The following is a 19,228-nucleotide window of genomic DNA, read 5'->3' as shown; positions in this document are numbered from 1 at the left end:
CCCTGCTGCTTGTGCACCTTATTCTTCCACACTATGGAAGAATTTCTATTAATGTGCTTTGATACAGCATTTTGGGAACATCCAACTTCTTTTGCAATTACCTTTTGAGGCCTTCTCTCCTTATGGAGGGTGTCAATGATGGTTTTCTGCACAACTGTCAGGTCAGCAGTCTCATGATTGTGATTCCTACTGAACCAGACTGAGAGACCATTTAAAGGCTCAGGAACCCTTTGCAGGTGTTATGGCTTAATTAGTTGATTAGAGTGGGACAATTTGAGCCTAAAATATTGCACCTTTTCACAATATTCTAATTTTCTGAGATTGTGGATTTGGGATTTTCATGAGCTGTAAGCCATAATCATCACAATTATGACAAATCACGGCTTGAACTATCTTGCTTTGCATGTAATGAGTCTATCTCATATATTAGTTTCACCTTTTAAGTTGCATTACTGAAATAAATGAACTTTTGCACGATATTCTAATTTTTCGCATTTCACCTGTATAATAACCATGAAAAAATTGTGCTGTTTATAGGGCCTCCAAATGTTCATAGCCATGTATCACACAGATATACAGCTATGGTCATACATCTTAAAAAATACAGCAGTCATGTGGTATCTAAACATTCTCCTAAAATATATCAGTTTTGTCTTTTCAGATTCAAATGTTTTTTTTTTTTCTTTATTGCTCTCTGTTTCAGGCAACCACAATGGTTCAGGTGACAAATTCCAATGCTCATGCTACTAGTCCTCTTATTGTTGCTGGTTACGATGTTTCTGGTTCAGTTCGTAGTGATGGGGAGCCAATGAAAGGGGTCATGTTTCTACTGTTTTCGTCAACCATCAAAAAAGAGGTATGGCGGCAAAGTAAATGTCTATGCTTAGAACATAATTAGGTCTACTCATGCTGCTGGTGGTAAGAATACCACTGACAACTGGATTTTCTCAGCTGGTTATGCAGCAATGGACAGCATGGAGGCAAGTGCACATTTCTCTTAAGTCTAAGAACCCTGTAGATTACACCTTCCTGGGGTTCTTTAAGTTAAACTTGGCTCTTTTTTTTTACATACAGATAACTTTTTCTATTTCTTTTGAAAATGAAATATCTAGCATTCTTTTTCTTGTCAGCATGGAAGAGTCAGATAATAAATTAGGTAAACAGTTATAGCTAGTAGCAGATGGTCATCTGGACTTGTTCTGTAAATTCAAAAATGTTTTGCAGTTTATCCAAGCAGCTTCTTCATATCTAATGCTATTTGCGAATAGCTACAGTACCTTGAAAAGGTATTCATACCCCTTGAAATTTTCCACATTTTGTCATGTTACAACCAAAAACGTAAATGTATTTTATTGGAATTTTATGTGACAAACCAACACAAAATGGCACATAATTGTGAAGTGGAAGGAAAATGATAAATGGTTTTCAAAATTTCAACCCGAATTTCGCACATCTAGAGTAAAATTTTTGCCCTTTCTTTTTTGCAAAATAGCTCAAACTCTGTCAGATTGGATGGAGAGCGTCTGTGAACAGCAATTTTCAAGTCTTGCCACAGATTCTCAATTGGATTTAGGTCTGGACTTTGACTGGGCCATTCTAACACATGAATATGCTTTGATCTAAACCATTCCATTGTAGCTCTGGCTGTATGTTTAAGGTTGTTGTCCAGCTGGAAGGTGAACCTCTGTCCCAGTCTCAAATCTTTTGTAGACTTGAACAGGTTTTTCTTCTAAGATTGCCTTCTACGATTGCCCTGTATTTGGCTCCATCCATTTTCCCATCAACTCTGACCAGTTTCTCTGTCCCTGCTGAAGAAAAGCATCACCACAACATGATGCTGCCATCACCATGTTTCACGGTGGGGATGGTGTGTTCAGGGTGATGTGCAGTGTTAGTTTTCCATCACACATAACGTTTTGTATTTAGGCCAAAAAGTTCAATTTTGGTCTCATCTGACAGCACCATCTTCCACATGTTTGCTGTGTCACCCACATGACTTCTCTCAAACTGGAAAGGGGACCTCTTATGACTTTCTTTCAACAATGTCTTTCTTCTTGCCACTCTTCCATAAAGGCCAGATTTGTGGAGGGCACAACTAATCGTTGCCCTGTGGACAGATTCTCCCACCTGAGCTGTGGATCTCTGCAGCTCCTCCAGAGTTATCATGGGCCTCTTGGCTGGTTCTCTGATTAATGCTCTCCTTGCCCAGCCTGTCAGTTTAGGTGGACAGCCATGTCTTGGTAGGATTTGCGGTTGTGCCATACTCTTTCCATTTTCGGATGATGGATTGAACAGTGCTCAATGAGATGTTCAAAGTTTGGGATATTCTTTTTATAACCTAACCCTGCTTTACACTTCTCCACAATTTTATCCCTGACCTGTCTGGTATGTTCCTTGGCCTTCACGATGGTGTTTTGTTCACTAATGTTCTCTTACAAACCTGAGGGTTTCACAGAACAGCTGTACAATAGTAATTAGTTGACTTCTGAAGGCAATTGGTTCCACTAGATCTTAGTCAGGCGTATCAGAGTAAAGGGGACTGAATACAAATGCACGCCACACTTTTCAGATATTTATTTGTAAAAGAGGTTGAAAACCATTTATCATTTTCCTTCCACTTCACAATTATGTACCACTTTGTGTTGGTCTATCAAAGAAAATTCCAATAAAATACATTTACGTCTTTGGTTGTTACATGACAAAATGTGGAAAATGTCAAGGGTTATGAATACTTTTTCAAGGTGCTGTAATTAGTTTAGCTACACTTTTTTTTTTTTTTTTAAATAAATATATACAATTGCTGGTTTTGCTAACATAATTTTTGATATTTTAGGATATTTTGGGCTGCAATCTGGTACCAATTGAGAGCTTTCAGGGCAAAGATATGCTGGTATCTTATCTGTGTCATGTCACATCTAAGGATGATGGATCCTTTACATTCCTGTCACTACCAAGTGGGGATTACAGTGTGGTAAGTATACGTAATTTTTCCTGTTTGATGAACCATCCGCATATTAGCTCAGGTGTCCCTTTTATTCTCTCCTTAGCTGGAGCTTACCATGGCAAGCTTTCGTGTTTTCACTTGTTAACAAGGGATATTCGTTATTACAGTAATCCTGTCTCCGTTTTTCTGAAAATGTTTTATTGGGGTGGTCAGCATATACCTGGAGTGTGTGTTTTATCCCTTTGCACAGGAAGGCAGAGTTTAGTTTTAGCTTGGTGTCCTAGAAGGTAGAACATCTTCATTTTGGTTCCAGAAAGAAGATGGTTGACCTTTCACTGGCTGGTTCTCTGTAGTGTCAGTTTGGGCTCCCAGACCAATTTTCATATGCCACAGTTAAAGGATTAGCTGGGGAATAGAACTTCTCTTTGGCATCCAGTTCTCCTGGGCGTGCCCTATCCTCTTCTAACAAAAGTTCAATGTGTGGTCCCCTATTGCTAGCAGGGTCAAAGGGTTAATGACTACCAGCAGTACCTGCAGAGTTTGCCAAATTTGGCTTGATGTCCTTAGGATGTAGGACATTTCTTTCAAACTCTGGATGAACTTCAAGTAGAATTATAGGTGCACCAAAAAAAAAATCTTACACAACAGCTCCAGATAATGGTTGTTATAGGTCTTTTTGCTTATTTAATAAGTATTACATAGTCCTAGATTTAACATTTTCATGTTATGTCACAAGACTGTGTGTGTTTTTTTTACTTCCTCTGTAGCAGTGATAATGCTGCTGCCTCCTTGAATCCCTGTTGCCACATTTTGCGTTTGTCGTGCCACCTTGGACTGCAGTGTGATACAATGCAGTCATATGTTTCGGCCTCCAGAGGTATGCACATGAATCACTTTGTATTCAGTGCCACACAGACCCATCTAATACTGCTGATACTGCCCACCCCAGGGCTGCCAGGTAACCTACCACAAATAACTGCTTACTTTAGTGGAAAAATGGTAGGAATGTGTGGCGGTGCAGTTTTAAGTCCCTTCCAGCACTTCCTGGGAGCACAGGAAAGCACTGGATAACCCCATCCTCCTTCCGTCTTAGCTGGCTGATGCTCTGATGGTACATGGGAAGTCTTGTAGTGCAAAAACCAACAAGGTGAGCAAGATTTACATTATTACATTGATTTCTACTGCAAAATGCTGAGCTGGTAAATGATGACATTAGAGACCATAGTTGTACTTTTCACTATCCTGCATGATCGTTCATAATTGGAGGCTTACAATTTCATACCGCACCCCAGATCCTTGAGCTTCATCCCAGCAGTTGATGCATAGCCTGATGTTATACTGGATCTCCAGATCTGGATATTCACTTTAGCAGGTGCTCTCTAGGTGCACAGTAGCCATCTTTTAGCTCCGTTTAATGTGGAACTCCCAGGATTAGAGATTTACTGAAGCTTTTAGGGAATTTTCACACTACTATTCACTTTGTAAAGCTGGTGCGAACGGGCCCAAACTTCTCTACATATGGTGATTATGCTGTAGAATGAAATCCTTCTGTGTTCAACCAGGGCAAAGGATGGGCAGGTTATTTTTTTTATTATACCTAAATAATCTTTTATTGGGATTGGAAAAGCTTTCTCCCCTTTTACCTACAGTAATACCGCCTGTTCACTGTTCTCACCATTTTCCTTCCCTTGGAACCATTGAGAGTTTACTGGAAGGAATATTACCTGTCTTGCTCCATTCCAGTGCCAGCAGGTTGCGGGACATCTTCAAAGCATCTGATGATCAGACTGTGGGACATGCTGGCCGCATCTTCCAGCATGTCTTTCCGGAGGGGCGGAGCCTGAACATGGCAGCGCAGGAGAGCACGTTGTGAGTGCTCTCCGGCAACCTCCATAGTAGCCACCCCGAGAACCCTCATGGCACGGTGTGTGGAGCCCTACCTGTGTTAGGAGGTCCTTGGGCGGGAGATGCCGGCGCTTTGAGAGGGGCAGGAGTGGAAGCGGGCACCGAGCTCCAGAAGACGATCCCCCGACGATCTGATAAACAGCAGTGGGGTTGCTGGGGTGACGGAGCGACGCGCCGAGACCATGTGGTCAGCCGCTAAGGAGCACTGGGAAGGGGAGAAGCTCTCCGGCGTCCAGAGAGGAGAGGGAGATGCCGGTCTAATCCGTAACCCGTCGTTCAGCAGAGGCAGCGGTCGGACATCTATCTGCAGAGGACCACAAGAGACCGTGAAGGAATCCCCCTGGGACACATACCGGGAGAGAGAAGCGGACAGCTGTAGACTGGGGCCAGCTCACAGGAGAATCTAATGAAGGGTGAGTGAAGACGGCCCAGGTTAACAGTAAACCTTAAATGTATAGTGTCTTGGACTGTGGGATGTGAATTTAAAAAGCCTGTAAAAGAGAGCAGGGGGATTCCCAGGGGGATTTAAGAGTGTGGAAGAAGATAAGAGGTTTTAGTGGCTCTAGAAGAGAAGAGGAAAAGAAGTGTTAACTGATAAAGAACACACCAATACTGGCACCCTGATCTATATCCTAAAGTCTCCCTCTGGGTTGGTTAAAGAGAATAAGCTACACAGAAGATATGAAGAATAAAAGCGCTAAAGGAAGCGGGCTTAAAGGGTCCCAGACGGGTACGATTAAAAAATATACGTCCCAGGGCAATGCGACTCCAGAAAGGTCCTAAGGTGGAAGTGAAAAAGGGGAAATGGAAACTAGCCTGGAAAATAGCCCTAGATTATCGTTGGGCCTGAACAGTAGTAGCCAACAAATGTCAGAAAATATAGAGAGGAAGGACTTGGAAAATGATTTACAAGTACCGAATGAAAGAGAAATGGCAGAAATGTTTAAAAACCTGGAAAAAGCCTTAAAGCAAGAAATGACAACCATACGATAGGATTTGGGGCATTTGTTACTGAGAATGGAAGAAACGGAGGGAAAAGTTAAAAACCATACCCAAAACATCTCAGATTTAGAAAAAAAGACTACTACAATTGGGAACACTCAGAAAAAATTGATGGAAGTACAAGAAAACAGGGATAGGAGAAGCAACCTTAGGATACGAGGAATCCCAGAAATCTTTAAAGGAGAACTGCGAGAAACAGTTTGTAAAATTTTTAACTCCATTATGGACAGACCTGAAACCGAGTTAGTCAAATTGGATGGAGTCTATAAAACAGGAAAGTTTCATCAAGGAAATGAGAAGGAAAAACCAAGAGATACAATTGCTCAATTGCACAAGTATGGGGATAAGGAAGAGATTTGGAGAAGGATCAAAGGAAAAACAATCATTAAGTATGGAGAAATAAACATTCAGATTTTTTGCGGACTTATCGCCTGAGACTTTGTGGAGAAGGAGATCTTTGAAACCCCTGCTAGAGCAGATGAGAGAACGGAATGTACTCTATAGATGGGGCAACCCAGCGTGTTTAATCGGATGAAAGAATGGTGTTACAGCTTATTTGAGATTTCACGAGGATTTGAGAGACTTCTGTGATTGACTGGAATTACATAGAACAGTAATTATTGGGTGGGAAGAAGAGGGAGAAATAGGTGTCAGGGGAAAGGAGGATTGTCAGATTGTTAGAACGGGGAAGTAAGGAGGAGAGGGGTGTTTTGGTTCTTTTTTGGTTTTTTATTTTTATTTTTTTTTTTATTCTCTCTCTCCCCTCTCTACTTCTTCCTCCCTATGACATTTCCTTGGGGATCCGTTTTTTTCTTTCTTTTTTTACGCACCGTGAAAATTAAAGATAATAGAAATAAACAGAGGGAGGGTAATTGGGGAGGTTAGAAGGAGGGAGTGCCATTCTTGGGCAGAGTTTAGCCCTAAGGTTTAAATCAATGGTGGGAATAGACCCACAAACGATTAATAGGCAAGTTAGAGGCCTAAAAATGGGTTGGGTAGCAAAGGGGTGAGGGGGGGGGAGTGGGAAGGGAAAGGAGTAACATGGGAGGGAATAGGGAGGGGGTATTTAAAGTTAACACTCTGTACAAGGAAGGGAAGCACAAAGGAATTGAGGGTGGAAAAGAGGAGATTGAGGGGAAAAAAAAAGATACAAGAGGTATGGAAGGTTTATAACATATAATGTAAATGGGTTGAATTGTCCTGGGAAAAGATTTAAGCTATTCAAGGAGTTGCAACATAGAGTAGCTTCTGTGGTTTTTCTGCAGGAGACACATTTTGAGATTGAGTCAACTATTAAGTTGAACTCTAGAAATTATCCAATATGGTATTACACAGAATCCCCAATTAAGAGAGCAAAGGGAATAGCAATAGGGCTTGCAAAAAACATAAGGTTTGTGCTAGAGGAGAGAGAAATAGATCCTGAGGGGAGATTTTTTGTTTTTGAAGGGTAGATTACAGGAAATTGAATGCACAATTGCAAATATTTATTGCCCAAATAAGAGACCGGAGATATATTTGAAAGGTGTTTTGAGAAAATTGATGGCCTTCAAAAAGGGGCGCTTGATAGTGGCAGGGGACTTAAATTTTTGTATGGATCCACAAATGGATACAACCTCTTATGCGCAGCGAGAGGGAGGTAGATCTCTGAGAATTTTGAAGAAGGTGATGCATGAGTGTCAACTGGTGGATATTTGTTGAATAATACATGGAAAAGAGAGAGACTATACCTTCTTCTCTAATGCACACGAGATGTACTCGAGATTGGACTATATATTGGTTGATCAACTTATTGAGATGGTGGCTAAAGTAGAAATAGGAGCAATATCTCTCTCAGACCATGCCCCTGTTACATTGAAATTAGGGTGTGGGAGGCGGTTGACAGGTGGTACAGGATGGAAGTTGAATGAGGCTCTTCTTCTGGATCAGGAGATTGATCAGAAGATTAGGCAAGAGATTGAAAGATTCTTTCAGGAGAATGAAACGGGAAGTGTCGGTAGCTACAGTATGGGAGTCCCACAAGGCCTACATAAGAGGTATATTGATTGCGTCCGGGGCAAAAAAGAAAAGGGAAAGAAGAGAGAAACTTACTGGGCTGTTAAAGGAAATATTTGACCTACAGCAGATACATAAAAATAGAATAACAAAAGAGATAAGACAGAAGGTAACAAAAAAGAAAGAAGAACTAGAGATACTGATGGAAGAGGAGAGGAGAAGAGTCTTTAATAAAGTGGCAAGCGAGAGGTATAGATGGGGAGACAGACCAGGAAAATATTTAATGAGAGCCTTAAGGAAAAAGAAAAACAGGAATTATATAGAAAAAATAAGAAACCCCAAGGGAAAAACTGTTTATTTTACTAAAGAGATCGCTAAGGTCTTTAAGGAATATTATAGCAAGCTGTATAATACTACCTCCCAGGACTCCGTAAATAAAAGTGGAAATGCGAGCATAGAAAAAAGAAGGGTATATCTAAAAAACCGCAGGACTATCGAAATTAAGTGAAGATCAACTGAATTCCCTTGATTTAGAAATTACGCAGGAGGAAATAAAATAGCATTAAAAAGTACCACGACGGGGAAAAGCCCAGGCCCAGATGGTTATACTGTGAGGTATTATAAAAAATACAGTGAATTGTTAGTACCTAAATTGAAGAAATATATGAACGCGCTGGGTGGGGAGATGGAATGAAAGAGTGGATAAGAAAGTTGTATAGAGAGCCCTCCGCAGTTATTTTGGTTAACGGAGAGAGGTCGGAACCTATTGGGATGTCAAATGGAACGAGACAGGTATGCCCACTATCCCCATTGTATGTATTGTCTTTGGAACCCTTACTGTCAACAATTAGGAAAAATATGGACATAAAGGGAATACAGATAGGAGGAATTGAACATAAAGTGGCTGCCTTTGCGGACGATTTGTTGTTCTATATGGGAAACCCTAGGATAACACTCCCAAATTTAATGAAGAGCTTAAAGGATTATGGGGAGCTATCAAATTTTGAAAATCAACCCAACAAAAACTGAGATTTTAAATGTAAATCTTCCAAATAGTGAAAAAGAAAAGATACAAAAAGAATTCCCTTTTATATGGAAAGATAGAGAGATAAAATATTTAGGGGTGAAACTCACTGCTTCATATACAAACTTGTATAAATTAAAGTATCTCATTCTTAAATGAGATTAAGGAGGAACTAAAGAAATTGGGAGGTGGTAACCCGTCTTGGATAGGTTGCATAAATCTGATAAAAATGGTAATTGTACCTAAAATCCTATATAAATTTCAGATTCCAATTAAACTTCCGGAGGTTTTTTTTTAAAGTAATTAAAAAGGTGTTAAGATATATATGGAAGAATAAAAAATCTAGAATATCTTATGATTTGCTGAGTAGAAATAAAGAGAAGTGTGGATTGGGAGTGCCAGATTTCAAGAGGTATTATAGAGCAGTAGTTCTAGCAAGAATTTACGACTGGACACACAATCCAGAGGGGAAAATTTGGGTCAAAATTGAAAATGAACTAAGCGGAGTTAATTTGAGTAAAACCATATGGGTACCAGCACAATATAGAGGATTAAAAGATACCAAAAGTGTTTATACATTAAATGTTTTACGAGTTTGGGATAGACTGCACAAGCTTATGAAGTGGGATTTTAATTCACAATTAATGTCACTGAGGAACACGGAGTATTTCCCTCCAGGAAGGGAGGAGAATACAGGATAATGGTTTAAAAAGGAGGACATTCAATTGAGAGATATTATGGAAGGGCAGGAATTGAGAACACTTAAGGACTTGAAAAAGGACAAAAGGGAACTTTTCATTAAGATAGATGAGTGGAGATATCACAAATTAAAACACTTTGTCGGGAGTCTTTCGAAATCTTTGAGATTGAGAAAGGATTGGAATTTGTTTGAGAGGTTGTTGGAATCACGTGGAGATGGGAAACCGGGCACGGCAAAAATCTATAAGATTCTCACTGAATTAGACACACACACAAAGCCAATGTACATAGCAAATTGGGAAAGGGATTTGGGGATGGAGATAGATGAGGACAAACAGAGGAAGATATATAGAGTAATGCATGAGAGAGGTGGAGGTAAATTATAAATGTTTAATTAGATGGCACATTACACCGAATATTGAACACAAGATGAGTGGAGAGAATTCACCAAAGTGTTGGCGGGGGTGTGGAAAGATAGGCACGTTATATCATATATGGTGGGAATGCCCAAAAATTCAAGGTTTTTGGAAGACAATAGTTCACTTAATTGGGATAATTACTGAGATAAAGATGGGATTGTATCCAGAGATGTGTCTATTACATAGTACAGAACTATCAGTGAACAAATGTAAGGATTCGGGTATATGGTATTATTTAAATGCAGCAAAGGGTCTGATACCTAGGTTTTGGTATAGTTCAGAGGTGCCGAGTGAGGACTGGGTGGAAAGAGTGAATCAGATATGTAGGACGGAGAAACTGTATTATATGCAAGAAGACAAGATGGGGTTATATTATATGAGGTGGGGAAAATGGGAAGATTTTGTGCCCAAGGTGAAATACATTAAGCAGTAGAGTGGGATATGTGAAAGTGCCCCTTGCTTAGGGAGAGATATAGTGGAGAAATGCAGAGTGGGTGGTTTTTGGGGGGTAGGATGGAGGGTGGGTGGGGATTTAGATAGGTGGGGGGGGGGGGGTTTGGCAATAGTGACAGAAAGGGATATAATTGAGGGTTTTGTATGTTATATGAGAGCAATGATGGAACATGTATTTTATATGGAAAATGAATAAATATTTAAATTAAAAAAAGACTGTGGGACATGATTATGGAAATGGAACTTTTATGCTAAACCGCTTGATAAAATATGATGCTCTTTAGCAAGGAACATATATTCCACTTTAATAATTATGGTACCAAAATAAGCATGTGTGGTACATTGCTTTCAGCATTGCTCCTACGTCTTTTTGCTGAAGGCTGCCATTTTGTTGAAGCCCGGTTCAGTCAATTACTTACTGAGAACATTCCCCCTCTTTTTAAGCTGGCCATACATGGATTGATATTCGGGTGGTTCAGCAGGGACCGGCCAAATTTTGATCCATGTATGGGCACCCTGAATGTACAGAAATCGATTTGCTGCCTGTCGAGCCTGTCAAGTTTTTCCTGATCGATCAGTGCTGTCAACTAGAGCCTTCAGGACTGATCATTGTATTCTGATGGCAGGGAAGGCTCCCTGCTGTCAGAATACAATATCACAGTGGGAGTGATTTCCCCATCTATGACTCTATGGACTGCCTTAAGCAGGCCATAGATTATGCAATTTTCATTCCTTTCACCATCGGTGAAATGGAAAGAAAATTGCTTGATTCTCCGATCAATACAATCCATGTTGATGGGGGTATCCCTCCTGCAAAACTATTGTGTACTGCCGGTGAGGAGCGCAGGAAGCCTTCCTTGCTTGCAGAATACAATAATTAGTGTTGCTAGCTATAGCCAGCAGCACTTATCGATCAGGGAAAAACCCGACAAGCTGGTCACAACCAGCTTGTTGGGTTTTTCCGTGATCGATAAGTGCTTCTGGCTATAGCTATGTGCACAAATTTATTGATTGGCTTTTGTACAAACAGGGTGCCCATACATAGATTGAAATTCGGCTGGTCAATGGTGAACTGGCCACATTTTGATGCTTGTATGGCCAGCTTTAGCTCAAAAACGTTCACTCTCCGTAATTAAAATGTGTGCATCTCCAAACTTTTTTGTATGTCTTAGCTTACTTAGAGGGGAAGGCTGCAGTAGCTGACAGTGCTCAGATTCACAGCTGCTGATGCTGATAGCAAGGGGAAAGGAGAGAATATCTGGGAAATAAGACAAGACACTATCCTTGTATGTTTAACTCTTGTCCCTCCTTGGCACCAGAATTTGCCCTGTCACCTCTCCTGCTTTTCTTTTCTCCCTTCCTAATCTTTCCTTCATTGGCACTGTCTGTGTTATTCCTTCTGCTTCCTCCCCTCTCTGCTGCAGTAAATCATTAGGCTGTCAGCAGATTGGCACCTAGCGATTCATCAGTAAAGTGCTGAGAATAAGAGCAACTGAGGCTGTGCCGAGCACTTTATAGGCACCTATTTTAAATGTTTAACATAGCTATACCTGCAAAAGGGGACTGACTGAAGTAATCTATCAGGACTTAATTTTCTGACTAAAGTTCCACTTTAAAGAACGAATTGCATTTAGGGGCAGATTGCATAGGGAATGCGTGACAGTACAGAAATGTAAATATGTTGACAGTGACTTTTATTAGTTTGAAAAGAGGATTTTTTTTTAATTACATTTTGACATTCATGTTCAGTGACCTAGGCAAGCAAAATTTATTTGGTGTATGTTATGAAATGAAACATTCCTATATTCTGCAGATCCCATTTTACAGAGGGGAGAGAATTACATTTGATGTTGCTCCATCCAGACTGGATTTCACTGTGGAACACGACAGCCTCAGATTAGAGGTAAAGTAATAACAGTTAGGAAATTTAATAATTTTAGTACATTTTAGTGAAGAGCAGATCATTTTAAAGACCAACTGAATCAGTAAGCTGCAAACATTTTTTGATTGTCCTGCATTGCTTATTAAACATTGTTTAATTTAAATACAATTATGTTTATCCACTGGTTGATTAGGATAATGTTTTTTCCTTTACCATTCCAGCCTGTCTTTCATGTAATGGGTTTCTCTGTTACTGGTCGAGTTTTAAATGGACCAGAAGGTGAAGGAGTGGCAGATGCAGTTGTCACACTGAACAACCAGATGAAAGGTAGGCCTGGAAAATCCTCAGGATTTTCTGCATGAAAAAAAGTGAGTGAGTTATCCCATATGCTTATTTGTGTTCAAATTTTTGCCTTTTGTTTTTTTAAATAAAATTTTGAGTGGCCCTTTCTAGATATGTGGGGCACCTAGGACCTAAAATTTAGCCATCTATCATTCACTGGGTTATGCTAAACACTGTCGCCAAACTTTTAAGTAGTTGTAAAACTCAGACATGAAGTAAATTGACAACAGCGCTCTGTTCTTGTGGGGTGGGGAGTGTCTGTTCCCTCCAATCAGCTCTCGGAGCTCTTCTCACTGTGCAGTGTGTGTGATTTCAGCTCTCTGCACCCTTTTTTTTTATTTTTTATAAACTCTGACATAAATTCTGCACTTTGAATGGATGTAGAGAAGAATATACTGCAGATAAACGGGTTCAGCTTATGTAGGAGGATTTGTTTCAACTGTGTATCATCTGAGGCCAGTCACTTTACTGGGTATAGGCAAGGGTTTACAACCACTTTTAAAGTATCTTGCAGCAGAATTTACTTTTTAAGGAGAGCATATCACTGCTAATTCCTGGTACAGCTGATTTACAAATAGAAAACAAAAATTTGTAAAGTAGTGTAATCACCGAGAATCCTGGCTGGCCTTACCTGTATATCATTTTTACTGATAATATTGTAGATCTCTAGTAAATGCTGATTCTTTTTTTATTCAAGCCTGGTTAGTTATGACATACTGTACATTGATTAGTAGTTAAAAACAATTAACATTTTTTATTTTTAACAGTTACAACCAATGCTGACGGATCCTTCCGTTTGGAAAACATGACTGCAGGAACATATAGTATTGACGCAAAGAAAGAACATGTCTTCTTTGACACGCTCACTGTGAAGATTGCTCCAAACACTCCGCAGTTGGCAGATATTATAGCATCTAGGTAAGATGACATGCTTAAAATGGAGTTGCACTCAAAAGTGGAAGCTCCACTTATTTGCTTCCTCCCCTCCTCCACTGCCATATTTGGCACCCTTTGGGGGGGGGGGGGGGAGGGATCGGGTACCTGATTTTGACAGGTACCTGTTCCCACTTCCGGCTCAGTTCGCCGTGGCGAAGTGAGCCGGAAGTTCGGCCCTCACCTCCCTCCCGCAGTCTCCTGGGAACTTTCACAGGTCCCAGGAGACTGCCGGACCAAATAGAAATCGCAGCGCAACTCGCACCAGGCTGTGAAGCTGTCACAGCCTGGTGCCCACAGTTGAGATGCTGGCGCTGTGGAGGAATGAAAGGGAGAAGGGACCGCGTGGGTGAAAACATTGCTGGATTCCGGGACAGGTAAGTATGTGTTTATTAAGTCAGCCACTACAGTTTTTGTAGCTACTGACTTTTACACAAAAATGGCTGGAACTCCACTTTAAGAACCTATTACCTACAGAAAACTGCACACCAAATATGTATATGAACAAACACTAAGTGTTACGATTTATGATGTAGCTGTACAGTCCTTCTGTCTTGGACCCAGGTCATCCCAAATCAAGGATGATTTTCAGATAAATATGTACAGTAGGGCTCGAAATTTCAAGTCCTGAGGTACTGGCCAGGACTTAAGAGTTACTTGCCACAAGTTGCCCCCAACCCCTACCCTGCCCTGCCCTTAATTCTGCCCCTAAACACGCACTCGTAAATTATCTCATGAAATAGAACTGAACTGTTTTATGCAAAATCAAGGAAGGAAGAAAGGAAATGGAAGGAGTGGTGGAAGGGAGGGGTAGGTGGAAGAAAGGAACGAAGGAAGGGCAAAGAAAAAAAAAAGGGAGTGGTGAAAGGTAGGGAGCGGTGGGTGGAAAGAAGAGAGGTCGGACTCGCATGACTCAGCCAGATGCATCTGAGCTGTCGGCTGCTCTGTGGTCATTTTCCCGCTCACACATCCTCTGAAGCTGCAGGAACTGGAGTGTGGGCGGGCACAGGGGGAGGAAGAGCAGATCCAGCCTCACGCCCCTCTTCTCCTATTGGTGTGGCGGATAGGGGGAGGGGCTGGGCACTGAGGAGCACACATCGGAGGGGGGTGCAGAAAACCGGGATGATCGGTACGGTGGTGGGGACAGTGACAAGCAGGAATCTCCTGTATGGCTTTCAATGAAGCCATACCGCTTCTCCTCCTCTCCCTCTCGCAGCTTTCAGCTGCTTCATTGAAAGCCATACAGGAGATTGCTGCTCGTCACTGCCCCCACCGCCACCCTTCCCACACGCCCCTAGTCCCACCACTGCTCAACCCCACCTTATTTCCACTTGCCTGATGCGAGCGGGCAAGTGGAAATTTTGAGGACGGGATTTATTATTTACCATTCAGCTTTCTCGTTTACCTTGTGTGAGGGCAAAAAACAATATTAAGTAACATAGGTTGAAAAAAGGCACAAGCATTGTGTTCTGCCAAAAGTTAACCTCCATAAACAGAACCTTTTATGCATGCCTGATCCAAAGAATGACAAAAAACTTTTATGTTTACAGATTTAGTGTGTGTGGAGATATCTCTATTACACACTTTCCAGAAGGTATGAAATCGATGAGTAAATATAAAGTTACTATGACTCCTCAAGACAACGAAAGAACTTCAGTTCTTACTACAGAGTCAGACACTCAAGGACGGTTCTGCTTTCAGGCAAGAAAAGGATCTTATAATATACAGGTAATAGAAATATTCAGATGTGTATATAAGGTAAAGATAAAATAAATATTCAGAACATGCAGTCAGTTGTGTTTTTTTACTGATTGATGAAAATTAACTTTATAAAATAACTCTTGTGCTGTAATCAGGCATCCTGTATCCATCCCTAGCATGCTTATAGTGTGCAGCTGAGGCTACATACACTTCATACAGCATTGAGAGCAGCTGCATCTCTTAATGAAGCAGTTTGTTTGGACCAGCTTGATCCAAACAAACTATTTTTAAACTTCACTAAACACTAGAGATCAGCTTTATCTGCTTGCTGAATGCCAGGAGTACATTTACTGCTGGTGGTTAACTTCCCCAGGCACTGCAATGTACCTGTACTTTACAGGTACTCATGGGAACTGGTAGGTTCCCTGGGGCGCACAGTGGCATGATCCTGTGTACATTAGACACTGTGGATTATAGTGCTCAGTAGGAGTATCTTGTGATCGGAATGACCAATCAAAGCGATCTCTTGATAACATGTAAACAAAATGGTCATGAATGGCTTTCATTCATGACCGCTTGCTTACTGTTGTGATGCTGTCATTGGCCCACATGGTACCTGAGCGAATCACAGCACCCTGTTTCATGTGTGGAGCTGTGGGCCAGTCATAGCATTACAATCTTAAATAATGAGTCATGAATGAAAGCCATTCCTGGCAATTCAAATGATTGCTTTTACAGTGATCATAAATAAAAAAATCTCTGATCACCTCCTCCCCAGAGTAGTACAGTGTCACTATGGTTAATATGGTTGATTTTTTTTCCTTTTTACATACTGTCACCAGTCAGTATGCCTTATCACTGCCACACCATTCATATGATGATGCTGTACTGCACTGGTGACACTATGTAAAAAAAAAAAAAAAGTGGAAAAAAAACAAATTTAAATTTTCCAAAACAATTGTTACAACAAAAATTTCAACTTCAAAAAACTTGCCATGCCTCTTACTAAATACCTTGGACTTTCTGCTTTCCAAAAAGGGGTCAGTTGGGGCGGTCTTTATACTGTCCTGGCATTTTAGGACCTCATAAATTGAGATGGGCATCAGGTTTGATCAATTTTCAAATACTTATACCATAGTTTGTAGACTCTAAAACTTTCACAAAGATTAAATATTATATGCTAATTTGAGTTCTTTTTCCCAAAGAAATGTAGCAGAGTACATTTTATCCTAAATTTATGAAGAAATGTTATTTGTTTGCAATTAATTGTAATTCATCTGATCACTCTGCACAACATTCTGGAGTATAAATAGTTTCTGCTAAAAAAAAAAATCCCTCTTTGCAATGAAAATGAACTTAATCCCCAAAAAAACATTTACACTGCATTTCAGCCCTGCCACAAAAGGACCAGCTGACATCATGTCAGTGATTCTCTCGGTAACACAGATGTCAGTGTTGACGAGGACAAGGCTGGAGATCGCTCTGTCATGCTGACCGAGTTAGAAAAAAGCCGACCATACATAGGTTGAATTCCAAAAGAATTGCCTTTTGAAAATCTTTTCTAAGAATTTTTGTTCGAATTTTGCACCATTAGTGGGCCACAAAAATGGCAGATTTTCGTGTGACCATCAAATTTGAGTGATCGGGTATGTTGGAAATTTTTTTTAAAACTAACGAATTTCTGATCAGCGATGGGAGAATCGTGTGAGAAATGTAAATGAAAACAAAACGAACTGTGTCTGGAAAAGAAAATTCTTGGCCACGAAAATTCTTTTCTGTAGCAACATGTGAAATTGAAGGCTTGGTTGGTCAAATTTAGAAATCAATGGTGGCACCATTGATTTACAAAACATACGAAATTTCCGATTTTCTAAAGAAAATTTGAATTCGACCCATGTGTGGCCTGCATAACAGACTGGAAGTTTTTAAAAGGAGGGTGGTGCTTGAAATTATTGTTCTTCCTTTGTTAATCATGGTTACCTGCAAGGAAGCACATGCAGTCATCATTGCTTTGCACAAAAAGGGATTCAAGGCAAGGATGTTGCTGCTACTAAGATTGCACTTAAACCAACCATTTAGCAGATCATCAAGAACTTCAAGGAGAAAGGTTCAATTGTTGTGAAGACTTCAGGGCGCCCAAGAAAATCCAGCAAGCACCCTGTCCATCTCCTAAAGATGATTCAGCTATGGGATCAGGCACCACCAGTGCAGAACTTGCTCAGGAATGGCAGCAAGCAGGTGTGAGTGCATCTACACGCACAGTGAGGCAAAGACTTTTGGAGGATGGCCTGGTGTCAAAGGCCGCAAAGAAGCCACTTCTCTCCATGAAAAACATCAGGGGCACACTGATATTCTGCAAAGGTACAGGGATTGGACTGCTGAGGACTGGGGTAAAGACGTTTTCTCTGACTAATTCCCTTTCTGATTGTTTGGGGATCCAGAAAAAACCTTGTCCGGCGAAGAAAAGGTGAGCGCTACAATCAGTCCTGTGTCATGCCAACAGTAAAGCATCCTGAGACCATCCCTGTGTATGGTTGCTTCTCAGCCAAGGGAGTGGGCTCACTCACAATTTTGTCTTAAGATCACATCCATGAATAAAGAATGGTACAAAGACATCCTCCGAGAGCAACTTCTTCCAACCATCCAAGAACAGTTTGACGAACAATGCCTTTTCCAGCATAATGGAGCACCTTGTTATCAGGCAAAAGTGATAACTAAGTGGCTTGGGGAACAAAACATCAAAATTTTGGATCCATACCCAGGAAACTCCCTAGACCAATGAGAATTTGGTCAATCCTCAAGAGGCTGGTGAACAGAAAAAAAACTCACAAATTCTGACAAACTCCATGCAATGATTATGCAAGAATGAGCTGCCATCAGTCAGGATGTGGACCAGAAGTTGATTGACTGCATGCCAGGACGAATTGCAGAGGACTCGAAGAAGGGTCAACACTGCAAATATCGACTTTTTGCATAAACTAAATGTAGTTGGCAATAAAAAGACTTTGACACTTATGAAATGCTTGTAAATATACTTCAGTATACCATCTGACAAAAAGATCTAAAAACACTGAAGCAGCAGACTTTGTGAAAATTAATATTTGTGTCATTCTCAAAATCTTTGGCCAGGGCTGTATGTCCTGATAACTGTCCTTTGGTTAAGTTGGTGGTTGTAACCAATGTCCTCGCTAATGTGGGCAATCGTTTACAGCTTCATATGCCCTTGGTCTGTCTTAGATTTTTTTGCTTTGAGAGCTCCTTGCTCTGTTGGACAATTCTGTAACCTCCACGTTTGTGCTCAGTCCCTTGGTTAGGTATTTGTTGGGAGACAGGTGTGTCAACGCCCTTGCTCCAGTCACACTTTTCAGTCGCCACTCCTAGGCTCACATGGCACCAAAAGATGGAGGAGGTGATTCCTACTTTAAGTGCAGCCTATGAATTTGAGAATGCCAGCCAGTGCACTTTCCCAATGTTGGGTCAACATGGATGCGAATGTAGAGTCACAGCATTTTGTGGTGGTTTATGTAAGGATATATTTTACTTATAAAGGGCGTGTCCCTTTCCCTTAGATGAAATATTACAGTGCCTCCAGCCGTTCAAATACGGCAAATATTTAGTAAACCAATAATTTGGACACCTTGATAATTCGATCACCACTTATTATTATACCTTGCATTCTTTTAGCCAATATGATTTCGTACCATACACACAAAATTTGCCTTATAATAGATAAATATAAAAATTTATTTATGTACAAAAATTATATATATATTAACACAAAACGCAAAAGACTGGTGATAAATGAATATTGGTACACACAATCAAAAATATACCCTACCAATGTAATACACAATAATAAGGTTTCTAACTAATTAAATCAATATCACAAATTTTTTTAATGATCTGCTTATTAATTAAATTTATTAATAATT

At 40.5% G+C, this 19,228-nt stretch overlaps 1 protein-coding gene across 1 annotated transcript in view; it reads left to right on the top strand.

Annotated features, from left to right (window-relative positions):
• The window catches only part of LOC149460924 (BOS complex subunit NOMO3-like), a 131,551-nt gene that overhangs the window by 32,907 nt on the left and 79,416 nt on the right, over positions 1–19,228 (top strand). Inside the window, exons 7-12 of the mRNA XM_089679076.1 lie at positions 704–856; positions 2,834–2,971; positions 12,252–12,341; positions 12,542–12,647; positions 13,430–13,580; positions 15,146–15,323. Coding sequence (XP_089535202.1) covers positions 704–856; positions 2,834–2,971; positions 12,252–12,341; positions 12,542–12,647; positions 13,430–13,580; positions 15,146–15,323 — 816 coding nt within the window. The remainder of the gene's footprint in view (positions 1–703; positions 857–2,833; positions 2,972–12,251; positions 12,342–12,541; positions 12,648–13,429; positions 13,581–15,145; positions 15,324–19,228) is intronic.

This window comes from Staurois parvus, unplaced genomic scaffold (genome assembly GCF_062004578.1).
Source record: "Staurois parvus isolate SC_StPar_1 unplaced genomic scaffold, SC_StPar_1.0 ptg000217l, whole genome shotgun sequence".
Lineage (NCBI taxonomy): Eukaryota > Metazoa > Chordata > Amphibia > Anura > Ranidae > Staurois > Staurois parvus.
This window is presented reverse-complemented; position numbering and strand designations above follow the sequence as displayed.